This window comes from Elaeis guineensis, chromosome 11, assembly GCF_000442705.2.
Source record: "Elaeis guineensis isolate ETL-2024a chromosome 11, EG11, whole genome shotgun sequence".
NCBI lineage: Eukaryota > Viridiplantae > Streptophyta > Magnoliopsida > Arecales > Arecaceae > Elaeis > Elaeis guineensis.
Window position 1 is genome coordinate 13,299,001 of NC_026003.2, and position 24,747 is coordinate 13,323,747.

Below are 24,747 nucleotides of genomic sequence, written 5' to 3' on the forward strand. Positions count from 1 at the left end.
TGTGCAGCTTCAAAAGAGTCTTGAAGATATCCACAATTATCGAATCGTGATGAAGATCTCCCACACAAGGTGAAGACCAGATCTTCTTTCTTTTTTATTTTATTCTTAATCTTAACTATGAGGGATCCTAGTGTTTTAGAGATGCAATCTCTTGCATGCTTGTCTGATTAAAATAGTTTTAATCTCTTTACTTTCTACTATATTTTAATTTTGTATCATGTATGCTACCAGATTTTCTTCAACAAAGACCTCATGATGCTCCAGGACACCTCAGATTCCTTCTCTACCTCACTTTCCCCACCACTTTGAAGAAGGCGACAAGAGTTTGGTACTTTGGACTTTAGTCGGGGTTAATTTTTTTTTTAAGTAACTCGAATATCAGTTCGTTGCTTACTTCGACAACAACCAAGTTTCCCCAGGAACTCGGACAGTCTCTTCTCCATCTACAAGGAGTATGGTGAATCTCTACATGATTATATGGGTATTTCAATATGGCTACATTGGAAGTAGCAACCTAGATGAAGCCATCACTATATCAGCTTTGAAGCAAAGCCTCTGAATTAATGAGTGCCTCACTTACACCCTTGACAAAACATACTTGAGGGATTACTTGTTGGGAGGATCCCTCACGAATGCAGAATATGAATCCTCACCCAAGATCATAAACACTAGTGATGATGTAGATACTATAGGAGGAAGGAAGAGAAAGATGCACAATAAACACAATCAAATAACGTGGATAAGCTCTAAGCTTACCTCTATGGGATATACAAATTTTACTATAAAAAAAATAAATATAAGAGGAGATCACACCCTCTCAACTCTCATACATCAATCTCTCTCTCAATAAAAACTTTAGACTTTCAAACAACTCTAAAAATCCTCAAGAAGACTCTCTAGCCGCCACCATCTCTCTCTGTGCTTAACTCAAGCTATCTCCCCCATTTAAAGACCCTAAAATCGTATCTCATCATGTACAAAACTCCTAGTAGGACTCTAGAACCAAACTAAATCATTTGATCGCACCTGCAGCACCCGCAGCCATTAGATCATGCATTCTGTGTGATGGACTGTGCATAGACTGTGTGAAGCATGCTGTGTAGATCGTGACTCGCTCAATGGATCATGCCTCATGCAGTCATGCCTGTGGGCTGCATGCCTGTGAGCCTACATGTGTGGGCTTGAATGCCATGGGCTTCTGCATCTCGGACCTTGCTGCTGTGGGTCGAATTTGAGGTGCTAAAACCTAATAATCTCCATCTTGACTCAATATTCTATCTTCACATAACTTTGAGAGCTCGTGAATGATCTCACCCCCACATCCTGAGACAAATGCCTGACTGCTCATGGATGGAAAATAAAAAGTCGAGTCAGGCCACTCGATCCCATCTCCATCATGTCCGTGACCTGTTTGATCGGAGACCTGCTAGGAGTAGCATCCTGCAGCAATAAGAACTTCACTCTATGATGTCACTATCATCCTTTCGAGTCTCTGATCTCATGCCCAATCCATCTGTACCTGAGCTCCATCTCGCACCGAGCTCCCACTGCACCTGAAGCTCTATCTCATACTGAGCTCTCTGCTAAGAGATAGTATCCTCCACACTTCTTCTCCTTCATAACAATCCTATTGCGATGCACAACCTTCAGGATTTTATCATCAGCTCTCCATCTATAGCTATTTGAATCCAGTCTGCTCAGTGAATCAGATAACTCCTAAAATTTTATAAGTATTAGACCTAACCCAACTTCCTCACTATTTCATCATGTGTTTGCAAGTTGACTGTCCCAATATTTTGGATTGTATAACTCGATCTATCTAACAAATGAACAGTACCCTCGCTACTCTTATGGAGTCAAACAACTTCTCTCTATAACAAACATGATGTAAATATGCCAATCTAAAATTCACTGAGGAAAAAAGTAGATATCTTATCTGAGATCATAAGCACATCATCAGTCGCATCAGTGTCGCTACTATAGACTGCTATCGTAATAGCCTTCGTCTGATATCTGAGCTATATACAGTCTCTGACTTGATGCTCCAACTCATCACATCGATAGTATCTGATTTTGCTGAAGTCCCTCGACTTGGATCTAGAACATCCACCTTACGATCCTCTGTCGCTTCATTCTTTGCCACCACCACCTCCAGTCACTACCAAAGTCGAGTCGCTGTCTGAATTTGAAAGTCAGTTCTCTCATCTGAGAACTTCATTCTAGAGAAGTATAGAAGTGACCTCATTCATTTTGATGACGCTCTTTCCCATAAGAAGAATAGTCATCAAAGACTCAAAAAAAAAATAATGAAAGCAAAACCAACACCCAGATCTTCTCCTCAATTTTCTCACCAATATTGAGAAGATCAATGAGGATCTTCTGAAAGTTACTAAGATGCTTCTGCATACTCTGCCCCACACTCATCCCAAATTGGTAGAACTACTTTCAAAGAAAGAGAGCCTTGGTAAGTGACTTTGCTATGTACATCTCCTCAAACTTCATCTACATCATCTCGACGAAGTCTCGCTAAGCACATAGATTACCCATCATCCATCAAGTATAAGAGGATCATGCTCACTGCCTGTATTTGAAGCCGCTTCCAATCCTTCTCCTCTATGGTAGTCAGCTCTTCTCATACAAGAGAGCATCAATCAATCCTTGTTGAATGAGCACATACTTTACCCTCATTTATCATAGAAAGAAATTACTCTTCCATTATATTGGTTGATTTCTAACTTGATTGAGCCTGTCTTCTCTATCTTCTTCAATCTCAATCAACACTACCACAACCTGGACAACCACCCAAGATTGCAAATGCTGGTGATGATGTAGATACCACAGGAGGAAGGAAGAAGAGAGATGCACAAAAGATACAATTAAACAACATAGATCAGCTCTAAGCTTACCTCTATGGGGCATACAAGCTTCATTATGGAAAAAAAAATAAATACAAGAATAGATCACACCCTCTCAACTCTCATATATCAATCTCTCTCTCAATAAGAAGCTTTAGACTCTAAAAAAACTCTCAAAAATTTTAAGAAGACTCTTTGGCCACCACCTTCTCTCTGTGCTCAACTCAAGCCATTTGCCCCCTTTTAAAGACCCTAAAATCATATCTCATCATGTACAAGACTTCTGTTACGACTCTAAAATCAAATTGAACCGTTTGATTGCACTTGCATGCACCCACAATCATTAGATCATGTGTTCCGTGTGATAACCACATATTGACTGCATGAAGCATGGTGCGTGGACTACGACTCACTCGGTAGATCGCACCTCACATGGTAGATTGTGCCTCACATAATGGATCGTGCCTCACGCAGTCGTGCCTACGGCCTGTGCACCTATGCGCTTGTAGGCCGCATGCTTGCGGCCTATGTGTGTGGGCCTGAATGTCATGGGCTTCTGTATCTTGGGCCTTACTGCTATGGGCTTCACTGCTGTGGGTCAAATTTGAGGTGTTAAAATCCAACAACGTGACCTTCTGATTTGAGTCTGTAAGTACATGTAGGCTAAACAGGATCGAGTTCATATCGACAAGAGGGAAGTCGGGTTTCCAACAAGAAGAAGCATGCATGGGAGGACATGCACCCAAACCAATCTGAAGGAGAATCATTCCGACCAACAAAAGCCCCTCAGTCAAAGAGTCCACCTCGTGCTATAACAGATATGCCCGACTGACCACCCCTTGAGCTAAATCCTTATAGAGATCAAGGGTCAAGGATACCTCCACTAATGAAGTCTCTGACAATCCAGTGAAATAAATGGAAGTACTATCGCTTCCATCATGACCATGATCAAATATCGAGAAATACCTCCAACTAAAGGATGAGATCAAGGCTCTCATCTGACAAGGCTACCTCGGCCAATATGTCCAAGATTAATAGAACTAATTACTCGAGGAATCACCTCGATACTAGTCTGATGAGGATGACAACAATAACCGACCAATGGTTGATGTCATCAACATGATTTCGACCTCAAAGGTAGCAAGGGGCAAAAGATCAAGCTGAAAGTCTGAAGAGATAGAGGACTGAAGGCATTATTTCATTTTTTGATGATGATATCCGAGAAGTTCAAACTCCTTATGATGATGCTATCATCATTTTTATGATAATAGCAAACAATGATGTAAAAAAAAACTTGTTGATAATGAAAGCTCCACAGATGTCTTATTTTATGATGTATTCCAAGGAATAAAACTGTCAACTGATCAGCTAAAATGAGTGAATACTCTTTTAGTCAGATTTTTGAGAGACTCCATGATAATAAAGAGGAATATTACTTTATCGATGACTATTGGGGTGGCACCTCAGTAGCGAACCATGTAGCTGACTTTCCTCATTATCCATATGCCTTGTACCTATAACGTGATCTTTGGACAATCTGAACTCAATGCATTTCGAGCAATCATCTCTACCTATCATTTGCTGATTAGATTCCCAACTCGAAGTGGAGTAGGTGAAATCCAAGGAGATAAGATGCTTGCCTGATAATGCTTCCTCACCACTATCAAAGAAAAGAAACTAATACAGACCTTCCCAATCGAAGATCACCAGGAAGAGTTGAAGAAGTCCTGAGGAGAGCCAATTGAAGAGCTTGTCATCATATCCTTCAGAGATGATCCGACCTGAATAACTCAGATTGGTTCATAGTTGACAGTCGACCATAAAGATTGACTGATGACCTTTTTATGAGCTAACGAGGATATTTTTGCTTGGTTGGCATCATATATGCTAAGTATTTCTTTTAACATTATTATTCATAAATTGAATGTGAATTAGAATACCGACCAGTGCGGCAAAATAAGAAAAGCTTTGCCCTGAAGTGACAACGAGCCATCGACGAGGAAGTGGAAAGTTAATGATGGTGGATTCATTTGAGAAGCACACTATTCAGAGTAGATCTCCAACATCATCAAGGTCAAAAAAATCAATGACAAGTGACAGTCTGCATAGATTACACTGACCCCAACAAAGCTTGCCCAAAAAGAGCTTCCCACTTTCAAAGATTGATCAACCTGTAGACACCACTTTAGGACATCAATTATTAAGCTTCATGGATGCTTAATCAAGATACAATCAGATTTGAATTGATCCTGAGGATGAGGAGAAGATTGCATTCATAATCAATAAAGATTTATACTATTACAAAGTAATGCCTTTTGGTTTAAAGAATATAGATGTCACGTATCAGCACTTCGTCAATAAAGTGCTCAAGCATAGGATCGATTGTAATATGAAAGTCTAAGTCAATAATATGCTTATTAAGAGCACAGAAGCAAATCACATATTGCCAACTTGGAAGAAGTGTTCGAAGAGCTCAGACGGCATCAAATGAAGCTGAACCCAAATAAGTGCATTTTCAGAGTCACCTCAAAAAAATTTTTGAATTCTTGGTGACTCAGTGAGGAATTGAAGCCAATCCAGAGAAGATCCGAGCCCTCCTTGATATGAAGCAGTCGAGTGCCAAAAAGGATGTGCAAAGTCTCTATGGTCGTATAGCTGCCCTCTATCGATTTATCTTTAAGTTATTTAAAAAGTAACTTTTTCAAGGTGCTAAGGCAAATGAAGGCCTTCGAGTGGACAGACGAATGTTGAACTACTTTTAAGGATCTCAAGCAATACCTCAGATCCTCTTTACTTTTCTCCAAGTGAAAAGAAGGTGAGCAGTTGTTATTATATTTAGCTATCTCATCTGATGTTCTTAGCTCGATATTGGTTTGAAAGATAAAAAGATCTAGAAACTGATCTACCACACGAGCAAGATTCTTTGAGATGCAGAAATCAGGTACTCCAAGGTCAAAAAAAATGATCTACACATTGATTACTTCTATGCATCATCTCTTACTTTACTTCCAACCCTACTCAGTAGTCATCTTGACTGATCAACCTCTGAAGATAATTCTCTAAAGGATAAACACATTCAGACGCATGGCCAAGTGGGCAATCGAGCTTAGAGAATTTGACATCATTTTTCAACCTCAGCTTATGATGAAAGCCCAAGCTTTGGCTGATTTTTAGTAGAATGTACTATTTTGGATGAGGAGTCATCCTCTGCACAACCTAAAGACCAAAGAGAAGCTCCATGATGGGTCCTACACATTGATAGAGCCTCAAATTTACAAGGCTACAAGGCTGGTCTCATTCTCGCCAATCCAAAAGAGTTATAATAGAGTATACTTTTCGATTTAATTTTAAAGCTTTCAATAATGAAACTGAATATGAAGCCATCATCACCAGACTTTGGCTTGGAAAAGAGCTCAGGGTGAAGGATCTCATAGTTTTATCCAATTCATAGCTCATCGTCAGATAAGTCCAAGATGAGTATGAAGCCCAAGATCCTATGATGGTAAAGTATCTATAGAAGCTTAAGAAAATATCAATGACCTTTCAAAATCTAGAGGTCCAGTAGATACTTAGGTCAGAAAATGCCCAAACTGATGTCTATCTCATCTCGCCACCTTGAGCTTGATCGATCACAATAAATGGGTCTTTATCGAGCATCTACAAACTCGAAGTATCAAAGAACCCATAGTACCATAGGTTAGGCATAAATCGAGCTGAATGGATCCCATCATTAACTACTTGATCAAAGGAGAGCTATCTACCGAGCCCATCCAAGCTCATAGTATCAAGTGACAGGCACCATGGTACATCTATATGGATGGGAGACTTTACCAAATATCTTTCTCGTTGCTTTTACTACACTACTTATGCCCATCCGAGATGGATTACACTCTTCTGGAGGTACAAAAAGGATCTACAGCAACCACTTAGGGGGTAAGTCACTGGTCTATAAAATCATTCGACAAGGATACTATGGACCGACCTTACAGAAAGATGCATCCGAGCTTGTCAAAAAGTGTAAGTCATGTTAGAAGTATGTCAACATTCAAAAAAGATCAATAGCTGAGCTTACATTGATTGTCGCCTCTTGCCCTTTCGCTATGTGGGGAGTCGATATCCTCAGACCATTCCTTCGGGCTATTGGTCAAAGAAAGTTCTGGATCGTAGCGATCAATTACTTCACCAAACGGGTTGAAGCCGAGCCCTTAACATAGATCACCTAGATGAATGCTCAAGAATTTATGTAAAAATTTGTTATCTATCAGTTTGGATTTTCATGAGTAATCATCATCGAAATGGACACCAATTCGATAATTAAAAATTTAAAAATTCTACTCGAAGCTCTACATCGACCATAGACTCACCTCGATAGATCATCTACAATCTAATAAGAAAGCAAAGGTGACCAATTGAATGATCCTACAAGGACTGAAGACTAGGCTAGGCCAAGCGAAAGGAATGTGGGCAGAAGAGAATGTCTTATGGGCATATCGGATAACACTTCGAACGACAATTGGAGAAACACCTGTCAATCTCACCTTTGGAGCTGAAGTAGTTATTCCTGTCGAAATAGGCATATACAGTCAATCAGACTAGAGTTCTATGACAAGCAAGAAGATTCAGATCGGCTTCAGATGAACCTAGACTTGCTAGAAGAAATGAGAGAAAGAGCTCGAATCAGGATGGCCTTGTACCAATGATGGATAGCCCACAACTATAATACTCAGGTCAAAATGAAGATTTTTTGATTCAAAGAATTCATCTTGAGATGAGCCGAAGTGTTCAAATCCATAGAATAGGGCAAATTGACCCCAAACTAGAAAGAACCATATCGAATTCTGGAAGCCATCTGACTCAAAGCGTATAAGTTGGAGATCCCTGACAGCACCCAGATTTCTTGGACGTGAAACTCCAGAAACCTCAAAATGTACTACCAGTAAGATGTGTAATCGCTCAGTTTCATTAATGAAATTATTATTCTTCAAATTCATACAAATTTTATGGAAGTCATAAAGGTCGGACAATGGCCAATGACAATGTCCAAACATCAGCCTCCGATTGATTACAATATCAATCTAAGTATATTCGGACACCAATCTGAACCCTGATAACTGGATCGAAATGGATCGATTCCTCACAGATATCTTAGCTCTAGTCGAGACTTCTAAAATTATATTTGATAAGATACCAACAATGAAGAGATATCCCAACCCAAGTTAGGACCTCCATAATTAAGTTCTTCAAATAGATTCGAAGACACGACTGAAGTCAAGGACCTTACAAAATTTTGATTAATGTTCGGGTCAGAATTGACTTTGGTAATCTACATCAGTTGGAATGTAGCTTCAGGACCAGATTCCATCTAAAAAAATAACTTTGGATGAATTGATCATAGAAATATTGAACTTTGAAAAGTTTTTGACCACACAAAAGGAGGTCGGTTATCGAATGATGCTAACAACTTGGCAAAATTGAAGCCTAAACCTAAGCATAGATCAACTTCAGAAAAGACTTTGGATGAAAGATGGCATTGACATCAATTTTGATTGAAAAATTTCATTGCAGACAAGTCAATAAGTAGGCACACACATAAGTAATTTGACAAAAAGAAGTTCATTTCATTACTTTAAAAAGATTTCATTACAAAATTATCGAAGACAAACAAAAGTACAAGTAATTTTTTACAAGTCTTTGACTTTGGCTGGAGCTTCAACTAGAAACTCGGATTTGTGCTCAACCACCACTTCAGTTTTAGCTTCAACTTCAGCTTCAGTAGTTGGCTCAGCAGTGGTGGCCTTGATGATGATCAGCTCGAAAGCAGCCTTGGTTATAGGCTCGATCGGGGTTCCAACCTCAGGGATAGGTCGAGTAGCCTGCTCATCTCTTGGAGCTTCATCCAGAATGGCATCAGGATCAAGTTGGCTAAGGTCAACTTTAGGGAGCCATTAAACAACTTGGGCTTTGCATGAGTCAAAGCCAAACCCAAAGTCAACTATCAACCTCTTTAGGATCTCGGCCTCAAAGTCAGATGAGGCTTGAAACTCATCGATCTCCTACATCTTAGCTTTGGCAATCATCTTCTCCTTCTCAGACTATGCCCAAGCCTCCACCAATCTGACCTTCTCCTCAGAAGCTTGAATCACCGCATCACCAAGCTCTATGGTCTTCTCCAGCACAGCGATTTTTTTGTTGTCGACATTAGCAATGCCATGCTCCACAGCCAAGCAGCCCTCGAGCTGTCCGATCTTCTAGCATGCAGCTAAGAAGTTGGACTTCACCCAAGCTTCACCCTCCTCGACTTTCATCTTGGCCTCCTCCGCGGCCTTCTTTTGGACCTCATCAAGGTGGGTGGTGTTATAAATCACCTACAAAAAAATATCGAAGTCAGAAACCTTGAAGACAACAAGAATAAAAACTAAGTAATGGACTTACCCTAAAAAGGTTATGGAACGAGGTGAACAAAACCTTATCCAATGGTCCGGACTTGGTCCCGAACCTATTCGATGATAACAGTAGCATCCCTAACAACTCCTGCATAAGTTGCTAGTTTTGGAAGGCTGAGTCATCCTTCCAAACCCCTCCTAGTGAGGGTCACAAAATCTTCCTCGGATGTGGATGAGGAAGGCTTTGCTTTATGCCGGACTATCATAGACAGCATGATAAGGGAAAGAGAAAGTGACCCCGACCTAGTTGGTGATGGGGTCTAATGAATGGAGGTGGAGTCGAAGCTCGGACCGACTTCAGGGTGGTTGGAAGAGCTGCCCTCAGTAGTAATGCGACGATGACTGTAGGAGCATCATCAACTTCGATGAGGTTGATGCTCAAAGTCCCCATCAAATGAGAAGTTGTCGAAGTTGGAAGTACTAATGAAGATGGGAGAGCTAGAGTCGAAGTTGTCGGCCTCGACTTCTTCCTCGCTGAAGACTCCTCCCTACTTTCTTCTATAGGGCCACTCTAAGCGAGTCGATGGTGGGCCTCATCACTACAAGATGAAGACAAAAAGTTAGTAGAAGAGTCGAATAATGTCAAGTAATCAACAAAGCAAAGGACTCAGTCTTACTCTAAGAAAGAACCGAACTAATGCCGATGTCATAAAGTGTCTACTCAGTCACAAGGTCACTCAGCTTCAGCACCTCGATGTCGAGCAACTTATTATAGTCCTCCTCATCTTCGAAAAGGACCGAATTCTCTTAATTTGGAGAGAGTTGAGGATCACCCTAGAACCAGCTAAAGCCCCATGGTTGATCCAATGAAATAAAATAGAAATAGCTTTTCTAGCCATGGACAGAGAAAGGAGACCAGTAATGAACTTGCATCGATACCGATGATTGAAGTACCACCATTCTTTCTCATGGGGGTGCTTTTTAGAGTAAACAAAGTCTAAAGAGCGAAGTTCTCGATTGGATGCCGAGCTAGTCACACAAAATAACAAAAATGATAATCACCCGAATGGAGTTGGGAGTGATCTGAGTTGGAAGAACTTCAAAGAAGTCAAGGATATTAAAACAAAAAGATGGAAAGGGAGATGAAGACCTGCTTGAAGAGTCTTCTTGTAAATTATGACTCAACTCTCTGGAGCATTGGAGATGTGATTTTTTCGATTCGAGACTTCAAGCCGAAAAGCAGAAGGAATAGAATATAGAGATCAAAATCTTCTAAGGTTGGCTCCAGTAATGGATGACTCTTCATTCCTGAGGTCAAAGAAGTCTTCAAATCCCCACACAGGACTTTCCAACCTATGTGGTTCAGAACTTCAACATCCAGATGAGGAGGCGGCCTTGGTAGTGGTTCGAGGACTACCCTAAAACCTAGATTGGGGAGGAGGCAGCCAAGAACCCAGGCTGCCTTGATGACTTTTGTCCCGATCCTCTCTACTAGAAGACATTTTCAAAGAAAAATGAAGAATTGGATAGACTGGGAAAAAAATAAGCAATGAGAGGAAAGAAGAACCAACCGAAAGACTCGAAGAAGGGAAAACCAGAAATGTGTGGGGCCTTGATTGGAAAGTCATTGCTAGAGCTGGAGGAGATGGCAGTATGGGCAGCAGCTAGAGAGTCTCCAACGAACAAAACACAGGAGCGAAGGAGGAGAAGAAAGCTGAAAGAGTGAGAACAAGGGAAGAACATGCCTATTTACACAGTGTACCGATAGTCTTAATCAAAATCCTGACCTATTGGATTTTGACCACATATCTTAGATCAAGGCTGCCCGACCAAGCGACTCTTTGATGCACCACCCTTTAGATCCAGCCACCTAGGCCAATCCATGTGAAAAAGCATTGGACCAATCAACATCGGACACATGGTGACTTCCAATTGGCTAGCCCGTAATTGCTGGCTCCCACTTTTTAAAGCCGAAATAATAATCTACCTCGAGCCACCCATCCCTCATAAACACATTGGGAACCACGAAGCACTGAATCTCCCCAATAATTAAGACATAATTTATGAAGTGACTTATCAAATTAGCATCGGGATTTATGAAATTATGTGTTGATTTAACTCTACAAAGTATGAAGTGTGTGATGGGTCGTCTAAAACCCTAACAACTCAGATTCACCTGATCAAACAAATACCGAGGATACCTTTCGAGGACTATTACTTCATTCGATGCAAACACCTCAATCTTGGAAGTAGGGGCAAGTGTTACGAGATCATACCACCTTGGCTGTTGTCCTCGGAGCTCATCCTCGGACAATTATCGGCCAATGACTGAGGTTCCTTGGTAGACCTTGGTAGCAAGCATCATCTGATTGTTGTACTCCTCTTGTGAGAGAGCCCTTATTGCTATAACCTCGATTCGGATCCTTTGGAGTTGGGAGGAAGCCGATGATTCTATCAGACTTAATCCCTAGATAAAGTCTATGGCCAACCACCAACAACTACCTCGTGCTACCTCGATCACCTGGTTGGACTCAGGCCCTAGATAAAGTCTATGGCCAACCACCAACAACTACCTCGTGCTACCTCGATCACCTGGTTGGACTCAGGCTGACAGCTTCAAAAAAATCTTTGGATGTTAAGCCGTTACAAAAAGAAAATGAGCCAGCCCCACATCCCTTAAATGTCAGATAGTTTCGACAAAGCTTCTGATGGTTGTAACAAAACGTGGCACACCACTTAACACCATTAATTGCCCATTACTCATGACTCATCGTGGTATATGATTCTCCACAACGGTTATCGATAATCAAGATAACATACATTTTCTTTTCTCTATAAAAGTAGATGACAAAGGATCTTTCAATAAATTTTTTTGGATTTAGAATCTACTCTCTTGTCACAGACTTTTTCTCATTGCTCCTAAAGCTCCAGCTAACTTAAGCATCAGAGAGTTCTCTATCGGAGAATCTTCGATGATCGAACTTTTCTTACAAGTCCCGACCATTGAGATTTCTCCTCAGATCTCCACTGACCAAATTACTCTACCTCGACCCAAAGCATTGCGGCAATAACTTCTTTTCTGATGTGATAAGTTGAATTCTCTCTCTCTTGCATGCTTTTTGTTGACATGAAAATATGCTTGTTCTATTGATAGCTTAGGGCCTATTTGGATATTCTTTGAAGAATATCCTATAGGAATCAGGCTTTTTGGCCAATCTGGTTTGCACCTTCCAAGGGCTAGTCAAAGTCTTAGTGCAAATCCCAGCTTGTGGACTTGTTGGAGCGGTGCGGGGAGGGATGATTCTGATTGGATGGATGTTGATTTAATACGGGTCATGCTCAAATAGACTATCCAATCCATAAATTTAGTAGAAATTCAATCCAATCCTATTTGATTATCCAACAGGCTCCTAATAACCATTCTATCTAGTCAATATATGTGCTAGGATACATGCCAAGTATAGTGAGCATTATTTTATTGCTAATTCATTTTATTCTAAAACTATACCATATTGTATGGTCTTACATCAAAAAAACATGGTTAAAAATAAAACAAAAAAAAAAGAGTTTGGGTTGAGCGCTGTACAACATGAAACTAACTTGTTTAATTATCTCACCAAATTTTTCTCTTGGATGGTTGATTTGGAAACCTTCAGATAGTAAAGAGGAAAGATCATTGCATTGTTCCAAAGATTCTTAGGCAAACTTTTTCCCAACCAATACAAGAATAACTAAGTAGAAAGATAATTCTCCTCTAGTCTTATTGTTATGTTGGTTACATTAGATCAGGTCAAGTTGGCTTGGATCCCAATCTTATAGAATTCTTAAAGCATCATGGAGGATATTATGTTAGCTTCAAACTTATAAATTCTTCCATCTCCCTACAGGAATTTGGAGAAATACTAACTAAACCAATTATCTCTCAATTATACATTGATTCATGTAAAAATTTATTTTTTCTTTGGTAAAATCATGTAACATTTACATGCTGAGCTGTATAGCTTATTTTTCTCTTTTATTTCTTTTAGATGAATAAGATCACTAGTAATGGGGGAATGAACCAAGCTTGGAGTTCATGCTAAGAATCCTTTACAGCAAAATTTTTAGTTTACTATCCGATAATGGATTTGTAATTTTATGGACTTTTAAAGTTATGATTTTTTGAATATTTATAATTTCAATATACTTTTCAATATGTCTGAATGCCTCATAGCTGCGCAAAAGCAACGTTGTGCACATTATTTATAAAGGTCAAAAACTTAAGTAATATGTTCTTTATTTTGGAATTGCAAGACTTTTATGCAAACAATCTCTTTATCATTTGATTATTATTTTCTGATTTATTTTTTTCATTTTTTAATGATAATCAAAAATCAAAAAAAATCTACTATTTTGCATTATATATATATATATATATAAACTATGGTTAAATCATAAGGCTTTTTACTAGTGCAAGCATGGCTTGATTTGTCCGCATCTTGAAGAGCTCTATCGCCTTCTATGCTAGGTGCACCACGTCAGCGATGAACTGTGCCAATCAAGTTTCTATTTGCTTGAGCTCCATTCATCATGCGGCTTATTTTGGATTTGTATCACTCTCATTCATGTTAGATTGGCTAATCATCTATCCGACGTCTAATTATTACTTAGATCCAGGTCTAATGGACGATGCCAAAATCCCACGGTGTACATCACGGCACGTTACTCCGTGTATAACTTCCCTAAGTTCCGATTGCGCGTCATCCACCGTGCACTTGGACCTGATCCGTGAAGTAATTTCTCCCATCCGACGGCCCGCATTGCCCCCAGGCACTTCACGCACCATCCCTCGAGAGCAATAAAAGCCCCTCTCCCTCTCTCCGACGTTCGGAAGCAAAAGCAAGCGCAGCGAAAGAGGAAGAAAGAAAACCTCTAACGCTGCAATCTCCAATCCCTCTCCCTCCCCTGTTCCAGTTCCAGAACGCTCTCTCTCTCTCACACCCGCTCTTCGAGATGGTGTTGAGGTGCTCAGAGATTGACAAAGCGCAGAAGTCCCCGCCTGTGGCGGCAACGGCGGGGCCGAGCTTCTCGGTCCCGTTCAAGAACCCCACGCTCCGGTGGGGCAGCACCGGCCACATGCGCTGCCAGCCAGTCTCCGAACGCCGCGGCCCCAACGACCGGCATCCTCCTCCTCCGACATCGCACCAGACCAAGAACGATCCGTCCCCTTCTTGTGGACGCTTCTCGGTCGCCTTCAAGAACCCCACGCTTCGGTGGGGCAGCACGCGTCGCATGTGCTGCCAGCTACTCTCCGACCACCGCGACCCCACCGACCGTCGTCCCTCATCCGCCTCTCGTTCTCCTCCTCCGATATCGCACCAGACCAAGAACGATCCGAACCCTCCTCCTGGACGGCCGAGGCTCGTGATACGCATCCCCTGCCGGACCCAGGCCAAGGATCCGGAGAGAGACGGGCCTCCCGCTCCGGAGGAGCGGCGAGATCATTGCCAAGACACCAGGGAGGGCGCCGCCGGCGGGGCTCCTCTGGAGATCGCGAGGCCGGTCGCTGGTCCCGTGACGAGATCTTTGAGGTCCGGAGCCGGTAGACAAGGTGAAGAAAAGACGGCGAAGAAGGTGAGGCCGGCGGAGTTCAGCATCTCGCTGTCCAACGAGGAGATCATGGAGGACTTCATTGCCATGACCGGCGCCAAGCCCACCCGCCGCCCCAAGAAGCGGCCCAGGCTACTCGAAAAGAAGCTCGATGTACTAATCTTGCCTTCTTCTTTCTTCTCCTTTTGGCCTCGTTAAATTAAAAGATCATTCTTTTGTCTTTTTGTTTTTCTTTTAAAATTTTTCTGTTTTCTTGGCTCGTAAGATGGAGAACTGACATGGGTTTTTGTCTGTTCAGGAGATCTTTCCTGGGTCTGAGTTGCCGAAGATCATCACTGCCGGTCTTTATTCCCTCAGATAGACTGGTTTCATCTCCTTCGGAATCGGACCCCTAAAGATTCCAAACTTTTTGGGTGGACTTTGCCAAGCCAATAAGAAACTACCTGATGATAAGACTGCACCATTGATTTAGTACAATGTTGGTCCTTGCTTAAGGTCAGTAATTTGAAAGTTACTAGAATTTAGTAATGCTAGATTAGTTTTATTTTATGGGATGTTTTTGAAGTGCGGATCCCCTGTTAGACTAATTAGATGGGTGCACAAGTTGAAAGATCATCTCCTGTTCTACTTTTGGTTAAAATTCAATAAATTTGCTGCTCTATCTTTTTCGCCTGTTGTCAGAATGGAAAAGGAGCAGCACATTAAAGGTATAGCTTTCATTAGTGGAGGCAATGAGCAGGAGAAGGGGGCCAAACAATATAAAATCTCAGCACATTAAAGGTATAGCTTTTCAGTTGCATTTTTGTTTAGCTATATTTGGTTAACTATTAAAACAGTATTAATTATATCTACACCAATTGTCATCTTTGTTTGAAATTAAATCCATGATATAGATGCCTCCAAAGACTTTTCCTTGTTGCTGTAGCTTATTTTACGATAAATGTAGCCATAACACAAAATACTGTAATAGGGCCCCAAATGCAATTTGACTTGCAAGATTTTGGCCAGCTTATAACATTCTAAACACTGAAAAGGGCCATCTCCTACAACTAGGGTTCACATATATCTAATTAAAGATTCCCAAACACTGTATTAGCCACTATTAGCCAATAGGGTGGATAATTGTATTAATTTTGTCCTTCATATCAAACATCTCTACCTCTCAAAGGGCATATATTTAGCCTTTGAATTATGGTTATGGCCTCTATGCTTTTCCATGCAAAGTATGGCAGATGACCACAGGTTTAAAGGGACTTGAGAGTACTAAAATGCTTCCAGTGGAAGCTGTCTCACAGTGAGCCATATCAGGTGGTCGCACATTGCTCCCCAAAGGATGTTCACCCTTTATAAGGAATGTATGATTTCTGGACCAATTGTCACTAAAAACTGAAAGAAACTTCAAAAGGAAGAGAAGCCTAAACAGGTTTTGTAAAAAAAAAGAAATTAAACAGTGGAATGGATAAGGGTGGGAAAAAAATCTGCATGATATACGACCAATAAATATTGGCTTCTAAAATCATTTAAAGTTTTCTTACCCATTGCTATGCTTGATGGTTTTTTTTCTTGGATATAACTCATTCAAATTAAATTTAATTGTTAATTGTCTCCAAACCAAATTCAAGAAAGAATAGAGAACCATATCATCCACCTTCAAATGCAGTAAGTTACCTATCATGTTAAGTGCAACAATATTAGTGGTCCATCTTCTTCAAATTTCTATGTTTTATTGTAATAATTGCATACTGATATTTGGCATGTGCAATCTGTATGTCATAAGATCCAGCTTGACTCCATCTTGGGCTTAACTTATTCCATGGGTCCGGTCACATGATGATACGTCAATTGTGTTGGGGCTCTTGTATGCCATGGGTTCAACCCACTAGAGTTTTTGGGGAATGGTTGTGATTCAACTCACGTAACCTCTTCAAATTAAAATCTAGTTTATTTTTTTTATTGTCTCCAAACCAATTTAAAAAAGAGAAAGAATCATATAATCTACTTTGAAATGCAGTAATTTACCCTCCATGTTGTGTAAGAAGACTAGCGGTCATAGCCTTCTTAAAATTTCTATTGTTTATCTTTTATTACAATAATTGCAGACTAGTATTTAGCATGTGCGATACATAATACTTATTTATGATGAATGTTGTGTTTTGACCCATCAAAATTGTCTAGAGTAAATATGATAAAAATAATCCAATATAGTTTTATTTACTTCACTTTATCTTGGCCAATTTTAAGTGAATGTAGAGGCGTCTCTGTATTACAATAAGAGTGCACATAAACATTGAGAGGAAGGTGCACATCTTAGGGGCTTGCTTGAGAAACCTTCATAAATAACAAATATGCTGGCACGGAGGTGAAAATGAAGGGAGCAGAGATACAAGGGACCCTCCCCAGGTGGTTTGCGTTATAATAGTAGAGATTCACGAGTGTGCCTAAAACTTGTGCAAGCATGATCAAAGGAATCAACTGGATTCTGACCACCATTAGCCTTTGAAGAAGGCCTTCTCGGCATAATTATCAGCAGTACTACAAAGAATGTCAATCACATTCATTCAAAGAGATAATGTAACAGCAAAACCTCTTCTTTATGAAGCTTTGATTACAAGTTGCATGACAATATTTGCTGATCATGGGGCAAGTCTGCAAAAGTTATTGCACAGGAAACAAGCTCTGTACAAGCATTCAAAAGATTGCGGTCCACTGAGTGTGCATGATCAGGTTCAGGTTCAGCCTAGCAAATATTATTGATCTGCACAAAGAAGCACAAATGCTGGTTACAATTTCTTGCAGCTGTAAATTATGCAAACTATAAGGTTAAAGCCTTACTTACCAGCTTGTCCAAGAACACTTTCTGAATGGTGATAATGTAAAGCAGTAGACGGTAATAGATTTATTAGGATAAGCAAGAGTAGGTCAGGAACTGCAATAATAAAAATACATAATGTGCCAAGTTCCAGTGTTGAAGGTACCATGTTGCATGTGTAATGTAATATCTGGGTAAGTGTCCTCCTAATTCAAGAATTATGAGGTAATGAGTGGCCAGTTGTCTCCACTTGAAAGTTGAAATAGGGCACAGAATTATGTTTATAATTCTGTAATTAACAAAATATTCAATACTTATTGGGGTGTGAACTTTTCTTCTATTTTAATCATTTTATCAGTCCTTCATGTAGTTCTCTAGAAAAGTATGTATTTAGTTTCTATTAAGAAAGGTATGCAAAGCTAATTTAAAATGCCCAATTTAGTGCATATCAAACAGAAGTGATGCAGAATCAGGTTAATTTATTGGTTTGGTTCGGAACTCAATCCTAACCAGTGCATCATACAAATCAGATTTCTTGTTCTGTTGGGCTCCATCAATCATGTGACTCATCTTGAATTGTTGCATCTCTCATCTTATTTTGGATTGTTCCTATGATGTCCACCACTAGCATTGCACACTTCGTGTAGCATTTAATTCCTCGCAATCAAAACATAGCCTTTTCCTTTTCCTTTTTTTTTTTCTTTTTGCTTTATTTGGATTCAGGCCATTGAGGCCCCCAAGTATGATTGTTTGATTTGCTTGGTGTAGCATTTAATTCCTCGCTATCAGATTTGCTTCTTGCACTCACATCTCGGCAGTGGTCACAATTGAATGATGATTGTTTGATGGAAGAACCGCCTTATTGTCATTCTTCATTTCTGATCCAAGGGTATCCTACCTGCGAAAGAAACTTGCCAGTATGTCTGTGAATTTAGCCATCTATATTTATGCTGCTGTGTAGAATTTCCTGATATTGCTGCAAACACCCCACCTTCTCATTTGGCTCGGAAGGATTCTGGGTGCCCATTTTGAAGGTTGTAGAGACACTACTCAGAGTACCCTGCAGATGTCAAAAATCAAGTGAATGTCTCAGTTCATGACAGAAACGGACCACCTATTAACTAAATATCAAATTTCAAAATTAAATTATCATTTTTGCTGGCATCATTGAATATAATGTGGATCTTAATAGTAGTTTGAATGAAATATAATTTAATCACAGCACAAAAAGATAAGTATTAAGGACCTTTTTGTACTGTTGTTCTCGTGTTTCTGTGTCTATAAAATTAGTCCAATATCACATGGAGATCGGTGTCATAGATAACATCTATACAAATCTTTTGCTATTCTTTGCTTTTACTTTCACATTTTTAAAAAGCAACAAATCTTTGCTACCAAAAGCACCAAATATGTTATAAACAATTATTATACAGTCTCATAAGACATTATATAGAAAAAGCTCTAAATATCTTATAAACAATCTGGAAAAACAAAGAGCTTTCATTATAAGCAATACCAACACGCCCTAAATTAGTTCACCCTAGTTCAATTTTCTTCATGTATTTTTGGAAACAAAAATAGAAAACAAAAGCAATACCAACAGGCCTTAAATTAGTTCCATTTACAACAACCTCATTGCTTATGCAGGAAAACCGTAAATCATCCAATTTATTCTATGCCTAGCTTGCCTATCTTCCCTAATTATTTGTCTATTTTTATTTGGAAAGTTGGGTCCCATACCTTCAGAACTGCAAATGTCCCTTCTCAGCCAGTCAAGATCCAGGACTAACAGATATCCAGGAGGAAACATTTTCGTTTGAATAATAACAAGATACAGATTAAATGAGAATGATACTTAAGATACTGGTCACCACCATATATTCAAAGTCAAGAGGCTCATCTTTGCTTGACACTAGAGATTTGCCACTTCCATTGCCACTCTCTGGGCTGAACAATTTTATTAACAGCTTTTCTCTTCTTTATACCATCCTTATTTGTCTGGAATTTAATCTCACTCACAGCAAAGCAATAATTATATTCCCTCCCACCATCCACCACCTTGTGAAATCTCTTCTTCAAGAAGCTTGACCATATCCGACTCTTCTAATCCTATACTTCATGATGCATCCTTCTCATAGCAATCATCTTGACTGTGCTAGAATCTGGGAATGACAGGAGGTCAAGCTTTCAGAAGCATTCCTATGGGTGGGTGATCAATATTCATGGCTTTCAATTTGTTCTACTGTATGGCAGAGAACATAGTTATCCATCGGGAGCAAGCACATTTCATGCTGGACAAGATGGGTAACCAGCGTTTAGCGAATACTGTTTATTTTCCCTCTGTGGGTGAATATATTTGTTTTTTTATCAATAATCTTTTACCATATGCTAATCAGTAGGGTTGTTGCACCACATAGACTTGTACGGCAAAGACAATCTAACCCCTAAGGTTCCCCATTCACTACAGATATCCTAATCCATAGAAAACCCAACCACAGAGCATGCATACCAATAGGGCCGACATGCAATCAATTGTTAATTTGTACCTAAATAATCTTAGCATATTTATTAGAACTGAACCAGACAATGACCCAAACAAGGAGGTTCATTGGTTCACTGGTCCAATCATCAGTTCAACCAGTCAGACTAAAAGCATAAAAAACTAAATTAAAATAGTTATTGTTGTAATCATATTGTGTTATGATAATAGTATAAGTTTGTAGCATGTTTTAATGGTTAAGATCCTTAAGCATCTTACAGTAGATCCAGGCTCAATTTAGCTCTTCTGGTCAGACTAGCCTGTCTGGTCAGGTTGATGGCATTTTCAGTTTATCCATAGTTCCACTCAAGGCATAATCTTGATTGAAACCAATATCAGCAATGACTTACATGTAATAAACTTTTTTTTTTTTTGAAAAAGAATAACAATGTTCTTAATTCCATGAGTCTCCCTACCAATCGTACTTGAGACTAGCCCATGAAAAAAAAAGAGTGTATTCCTATTTTATTTTGGCCACCTAATTGCTTCATAGCACCCATGCCAGAGGGAATGCTATAATGATTTTCGGAATTTTAGGGACCAGGATATGCTAAATACAGAAGTCTATATCTTGGTGGAAGTACCCCCCCTCTCCTTCCTTTTCTGCCTAACTACTGATCTATAATCAATAAGCATCTAAAACAATCCTGTGACAACACTACTTTGTTTTTACCCAAAGCTTTAATTTCTTTTTATTCTCCAATTTTTTTAAGGGGTTTCATAGATCTTGTGGAAAAGAAAAGAAGAAGGAAGAAATTATATATAATAAAAAAAAAAAGAGGTGGCAATATTATATATATATAAAAGGACTAATTGCTGGTGCAACAGTAAAAGGCTTAAGCTGATAAGTACAATGGTGAGCAGCCGCTTTGTGCAAAAAAAATATCATTGATTAGTACAATGGATAATTAGTATTCCCTCACTCTCATATCCCTTTTTTTTTTTCCATAAATTATCTCATGTTTCATAAATATTATTCGGAATAAATGTTGTAAAACTGGCTTCATTTTTATTAAATATTTCTTGGAATTCTGGGCATCAAACTAGCTTTATTTAGCTCTTAGTTTTGCTTTTGGCAAACTTTCTTTATTCCTTTTTTGTGTTTGTGCTATGTGGATGCATTTGGAAACTATGGATTTTCTAAGAAAGTTGTGATCAATACATCTCATGCGTGCCTATTATGTCAATTAAATTATAGAAATTTGATTGAAAAGGTGACCTCAACAAAATAATATCCGTTGGTTACAATAATTACTTTGCTGTCTGATGTTCCGTTCTTATTCATGGACTAATAGAGCAGGTGGTAACATGCTGATTTGATCATGAGAAACTATTAAGTGATTTAAGCAACCAATTTAGTCATTTAAACCCCTAAAGTTTTTATTAGGAATTGTCGGTGCTACAACCGTGCATGGATTTAGATGCCAGAATTGAATTCAAATACCAAGGCAAGTATTGAACTTGAGAAATGGAAAACCGGATGTATTGTTCTACAAATGGTATATTCATTTTCTAATAAAATTTCAAAACAAAAACATGGAAGATTTTTAGTCAAGGTGTTTCAGTACACATGTTCCTTGTTAAAACTCTAAAAACAGGTCAAAGATAAAACAAAAGTCAATTCACATAGTTATTTTAAAATTGGCATCCTTAACTAAATTCTAAAACAATAAAGCCTTCTTCTAAAATGGCTATGGTGGGATCCAACTACTTGCTAGGAATGCCAACTGTCTAGAGATCTCTAAAACCTACAATTATATAATATCATATTTCTCTATAATTCTAACATACATGAAAACAAGTTGAGTATATTAGAAATAAAAATGTTAAAATGGATGTATAGTAAAGCCAGAAAGGATAGATTGAGAAGTAAGTGTAATAATAGAAGAGATATAGGAGTTGCAAAAATTAAGGATAAAGTAACGAAAAATCAATTGAGATGGTACGAACCTATGCAACGAAGATATGAGGAGGCACCAATGAAGGGTGAAGGTTGCGAGAAAATTTGGAGAAGGCCTAACATAACATGGAGAGAGATTATGAGGAACAATATAGAGAAATTTAGAAATAACATTAGAGCTAGCCTTAGTTAAAAATACTTGGCAAATAAGAATCCATAAAACCATAAGCCAAATAGTTAGGAAAAAGCTGAATGGTTATGGTTATGGTCTAGAATTCTGGCTCTTATCCAACATGAACACAAGTATTGGACATATTCTATAGGGTGAATTTGAGAGTCCAAGTAACACAATCTAATTGGCACCTTTCTCTGATGAATTTGATCTAGCATCGCTACCCTAGCAGCACAGGCCTATCAAAGAACTCATGTATTAGAACACCCAACTTTATAGTCTGCCCCCATGCTAGCATGGGGAACAATTACACCTTAGACAAACCGACTCCCTGAGATTATATGGCAGACTAAACAAACATCAGCTCCTAAGGCCCCTTCAACTTAACCAAAGCCATTGTCTTCTCCGATGCACCAAGACAACAAAGGAAGACCTCAACTTTTAGCTCTATATTACCCTTTTCTATTGAGGTAAGAGAGGAATAGACGGGTGTTAAGGACAGCTCCATTGTTAAGACTTGTGTGTTCCTTGGCCAAATTTATATTGCTTCTTTCTCCTCCTTGCCCTATCAACATTGCTCTAGCTTGCAGAGGACAAGGCGAATTTGTCACCATACCTTTGATGTTAAAAAGATAATAACCCTGTGGTCGCAGGTCTTGCAATTTGGATACACACTGGCCTCTAGTGATACTTAACCCAAAACTCTCTAGATGAACCTCTATATCGTCTGGCCAATTCACTGACCCAAGTGCAAGCATACAATGATGTTCTTTTGGTTGTTTGCTTATCAAGATAGAGAGGATTTCTGATGATGCTTGCTATCCTACGGTGATGGAAAACAGAAGTAAATTATCATCTCCTAGAGTTTCATATGAATCTTTGACTCTATAAAAATACCAGAACAGGGTAGAAGAGAATGCATACTGTGCACCAAAATATGTATCATAATAACATGTATGCCCATAAACCAAATTACGTCCATTATTCAAGAAATAAGCTGGAGGGTCCTATTTGAATTTAAAGGTTACCGAACCTTACTTTTTGATCATTATTTAATGGACATGTCTAACCACTATGGGTCTATTTGGATATTTAGGATTTTTAAATTTAGGATAAAAATCATGATATGATATAGGATTTAATCCTATAAAATTATATAAAAAATTTTATTGGAAAAAAAAATCTCATGTAAATAATCCTATCCTATGTTTGGATGATAAATTAGAATTTTTTTCCCCTTCCTTCTTCCTCTTTCCAATTCCTTCTTTATCTCTTGTTTTTATCTTAATTCTATAATTTTAAAATAAGATAAACACAAATTTATTTTATTATAATAATGGAGATGATAAAATACAATCGTATAACTAATTTAAAGATATGAATATGAATTAGACACACAAAACCAACGAAGCCATAAACTTGTAGTATTATACTTTTCCTATAGTTCTCGATCCTTTCTCAATGTTGTTCAATTCTACAATAAAAAAAATACTAAAATTAATTTTTTTAAAAATTTAATAAATAAATCTATCAAAATTGATATCTTTGCATTTGAAGCTTTAGCCAACAAATATTCAAATTTCTTCAAAGAGAGAAAAATTTTTCGATTATATGATTGAATTAAGACCTTAGCTGCTACTTTTTTTTCTATTGAAAGTCCCTTCAGCTTATTTAGAACCTCAATGCATTTTGGAATAGGCAAATCATTTTCATAATTTGTTACTTCCTTCTCTCTACTACTCTCTCATTCTCTAAATTTCATATACATCTCCATTACATCTACAATTCTCTTCCCGATTGGTCTTTTTTTTCTTCCTATTCATTATCGATGGAGAAATAGATGGTGCCTATGTTGGCTAGTAATATGTGATTCATATTGTAATCACAGCAAGTGTGCACTCAAAATCTTCATCTTCCGCTATATACTCATCTCTTTCTTCATAAGAGTCTGCAAGAATTGAACTTTGAGGAATAGGAGGTGATCATGATGCAAGTTCTTCATTTTTATTATCTCTTAAATCTACATTTCTAGATCTAATGGATGTGAAATTCTTTTGTCCTTCTGCAATATTTTCTATTCCAAAAAAATTTTCACCGTTAGTGCACTATATTCAAAAAATGAATATCGAGCAGGCACAAAATATATATATATATATAAATATACTAGCTAAAGCATCATAATGCATGAATGATTTACGTTGCCACTACTTAAGCTTGGAGTTTGCCGGTTAAGAGAAGATAATTATCATATATAATGCTCATTATATAACATACATATATATAAAACTAACCATGATAAGTGATGTTTGAACTTCATGGCTAGTAACTAACATGCCCCTAATATGGTTCCATGGCATTTCACTTTTGTTTCTTAGGTTTTTTATTGTTTTGTAATCCCTTTTCATTTGGGTCTCATAGTCCTTGTTGCTTCGTTAGATTTGACTTAGAGAATTTTTTCTTTAAGCCATCTACTATTCTATTCCATCTTTCAGTTGTCCAT

At 38.6% G+C, this 24,747-nt stretch overlaps 1 protein-coding gene and 1 long non-coding RNA gene across 7 annotated transcripts; one reads left to right on the forward strand and one right to left on the reverse strand.

Annotated features, from left to right (window-relative positions):
- Positions 1-14,117: 14,117 nt before the first annotated feature.
- On the forward strand, positions 14,118-18,541 carry LOC105032484 (uncharacterized). 4 transcript variants are annotated; one of them, XM_029261029.2, is made up of 4 exons: positions 14,118-14,980; positions 15,126-15,322; positions 15,509-15,607; positions 18,405-18,541. In XM_029261029.2, exons 1-2 carry the CDS (start codon positions 14,231-14,233, stop codon positions 15,186-15,188), a joined length of 813 nt encoding a protein of 270 aa, XP_029116862.1. In that variant the 5' UTR covers positions 14,118-14,230; the 3' UTR covers positions 15,189-15,322; positions 15,509-15,607; positions 18,405-18,541. The 4 variants fall into 4 exon arrangements, with proteins under 4 accessions (XP_029116862.1, XP_019701860.1, XP_073102240.1 ...); XM_019846301.2 differs by lacking the exon at positions 18,405-18,541 and adding an exon at positions 17,069-17,845; XM_073246139.1 differs by lacking the exon at positions 18,405-18,541 and adding an exon at positions 17,078-17,845.
- On the reverse strand, positions 18,326-23,249 carry LOC105032470 (uncharacterized). Of its 3 annotated transcripts, none has more exons than XR_012135525.1 (3): positions 22,439-23,234; positions 22,126-22,191; positions 18,326-18,696 (listed from the first exon to the last, which is right to left on the reverse strand). It is a non-coding gene; the product is annotated as an uncharacterized lncRNA (long non-coding RNA). The 3 variants fall into 3 exon arrangements; XR_012135524.1 differs by having other exon boundaries at positions 22,704-23,231; XR_012135523.1 differs by having other exon boundaries at positions 22,126-23,249.
- Positions 23,250-24,747: the final 1,498 nt, after the last annotated feature.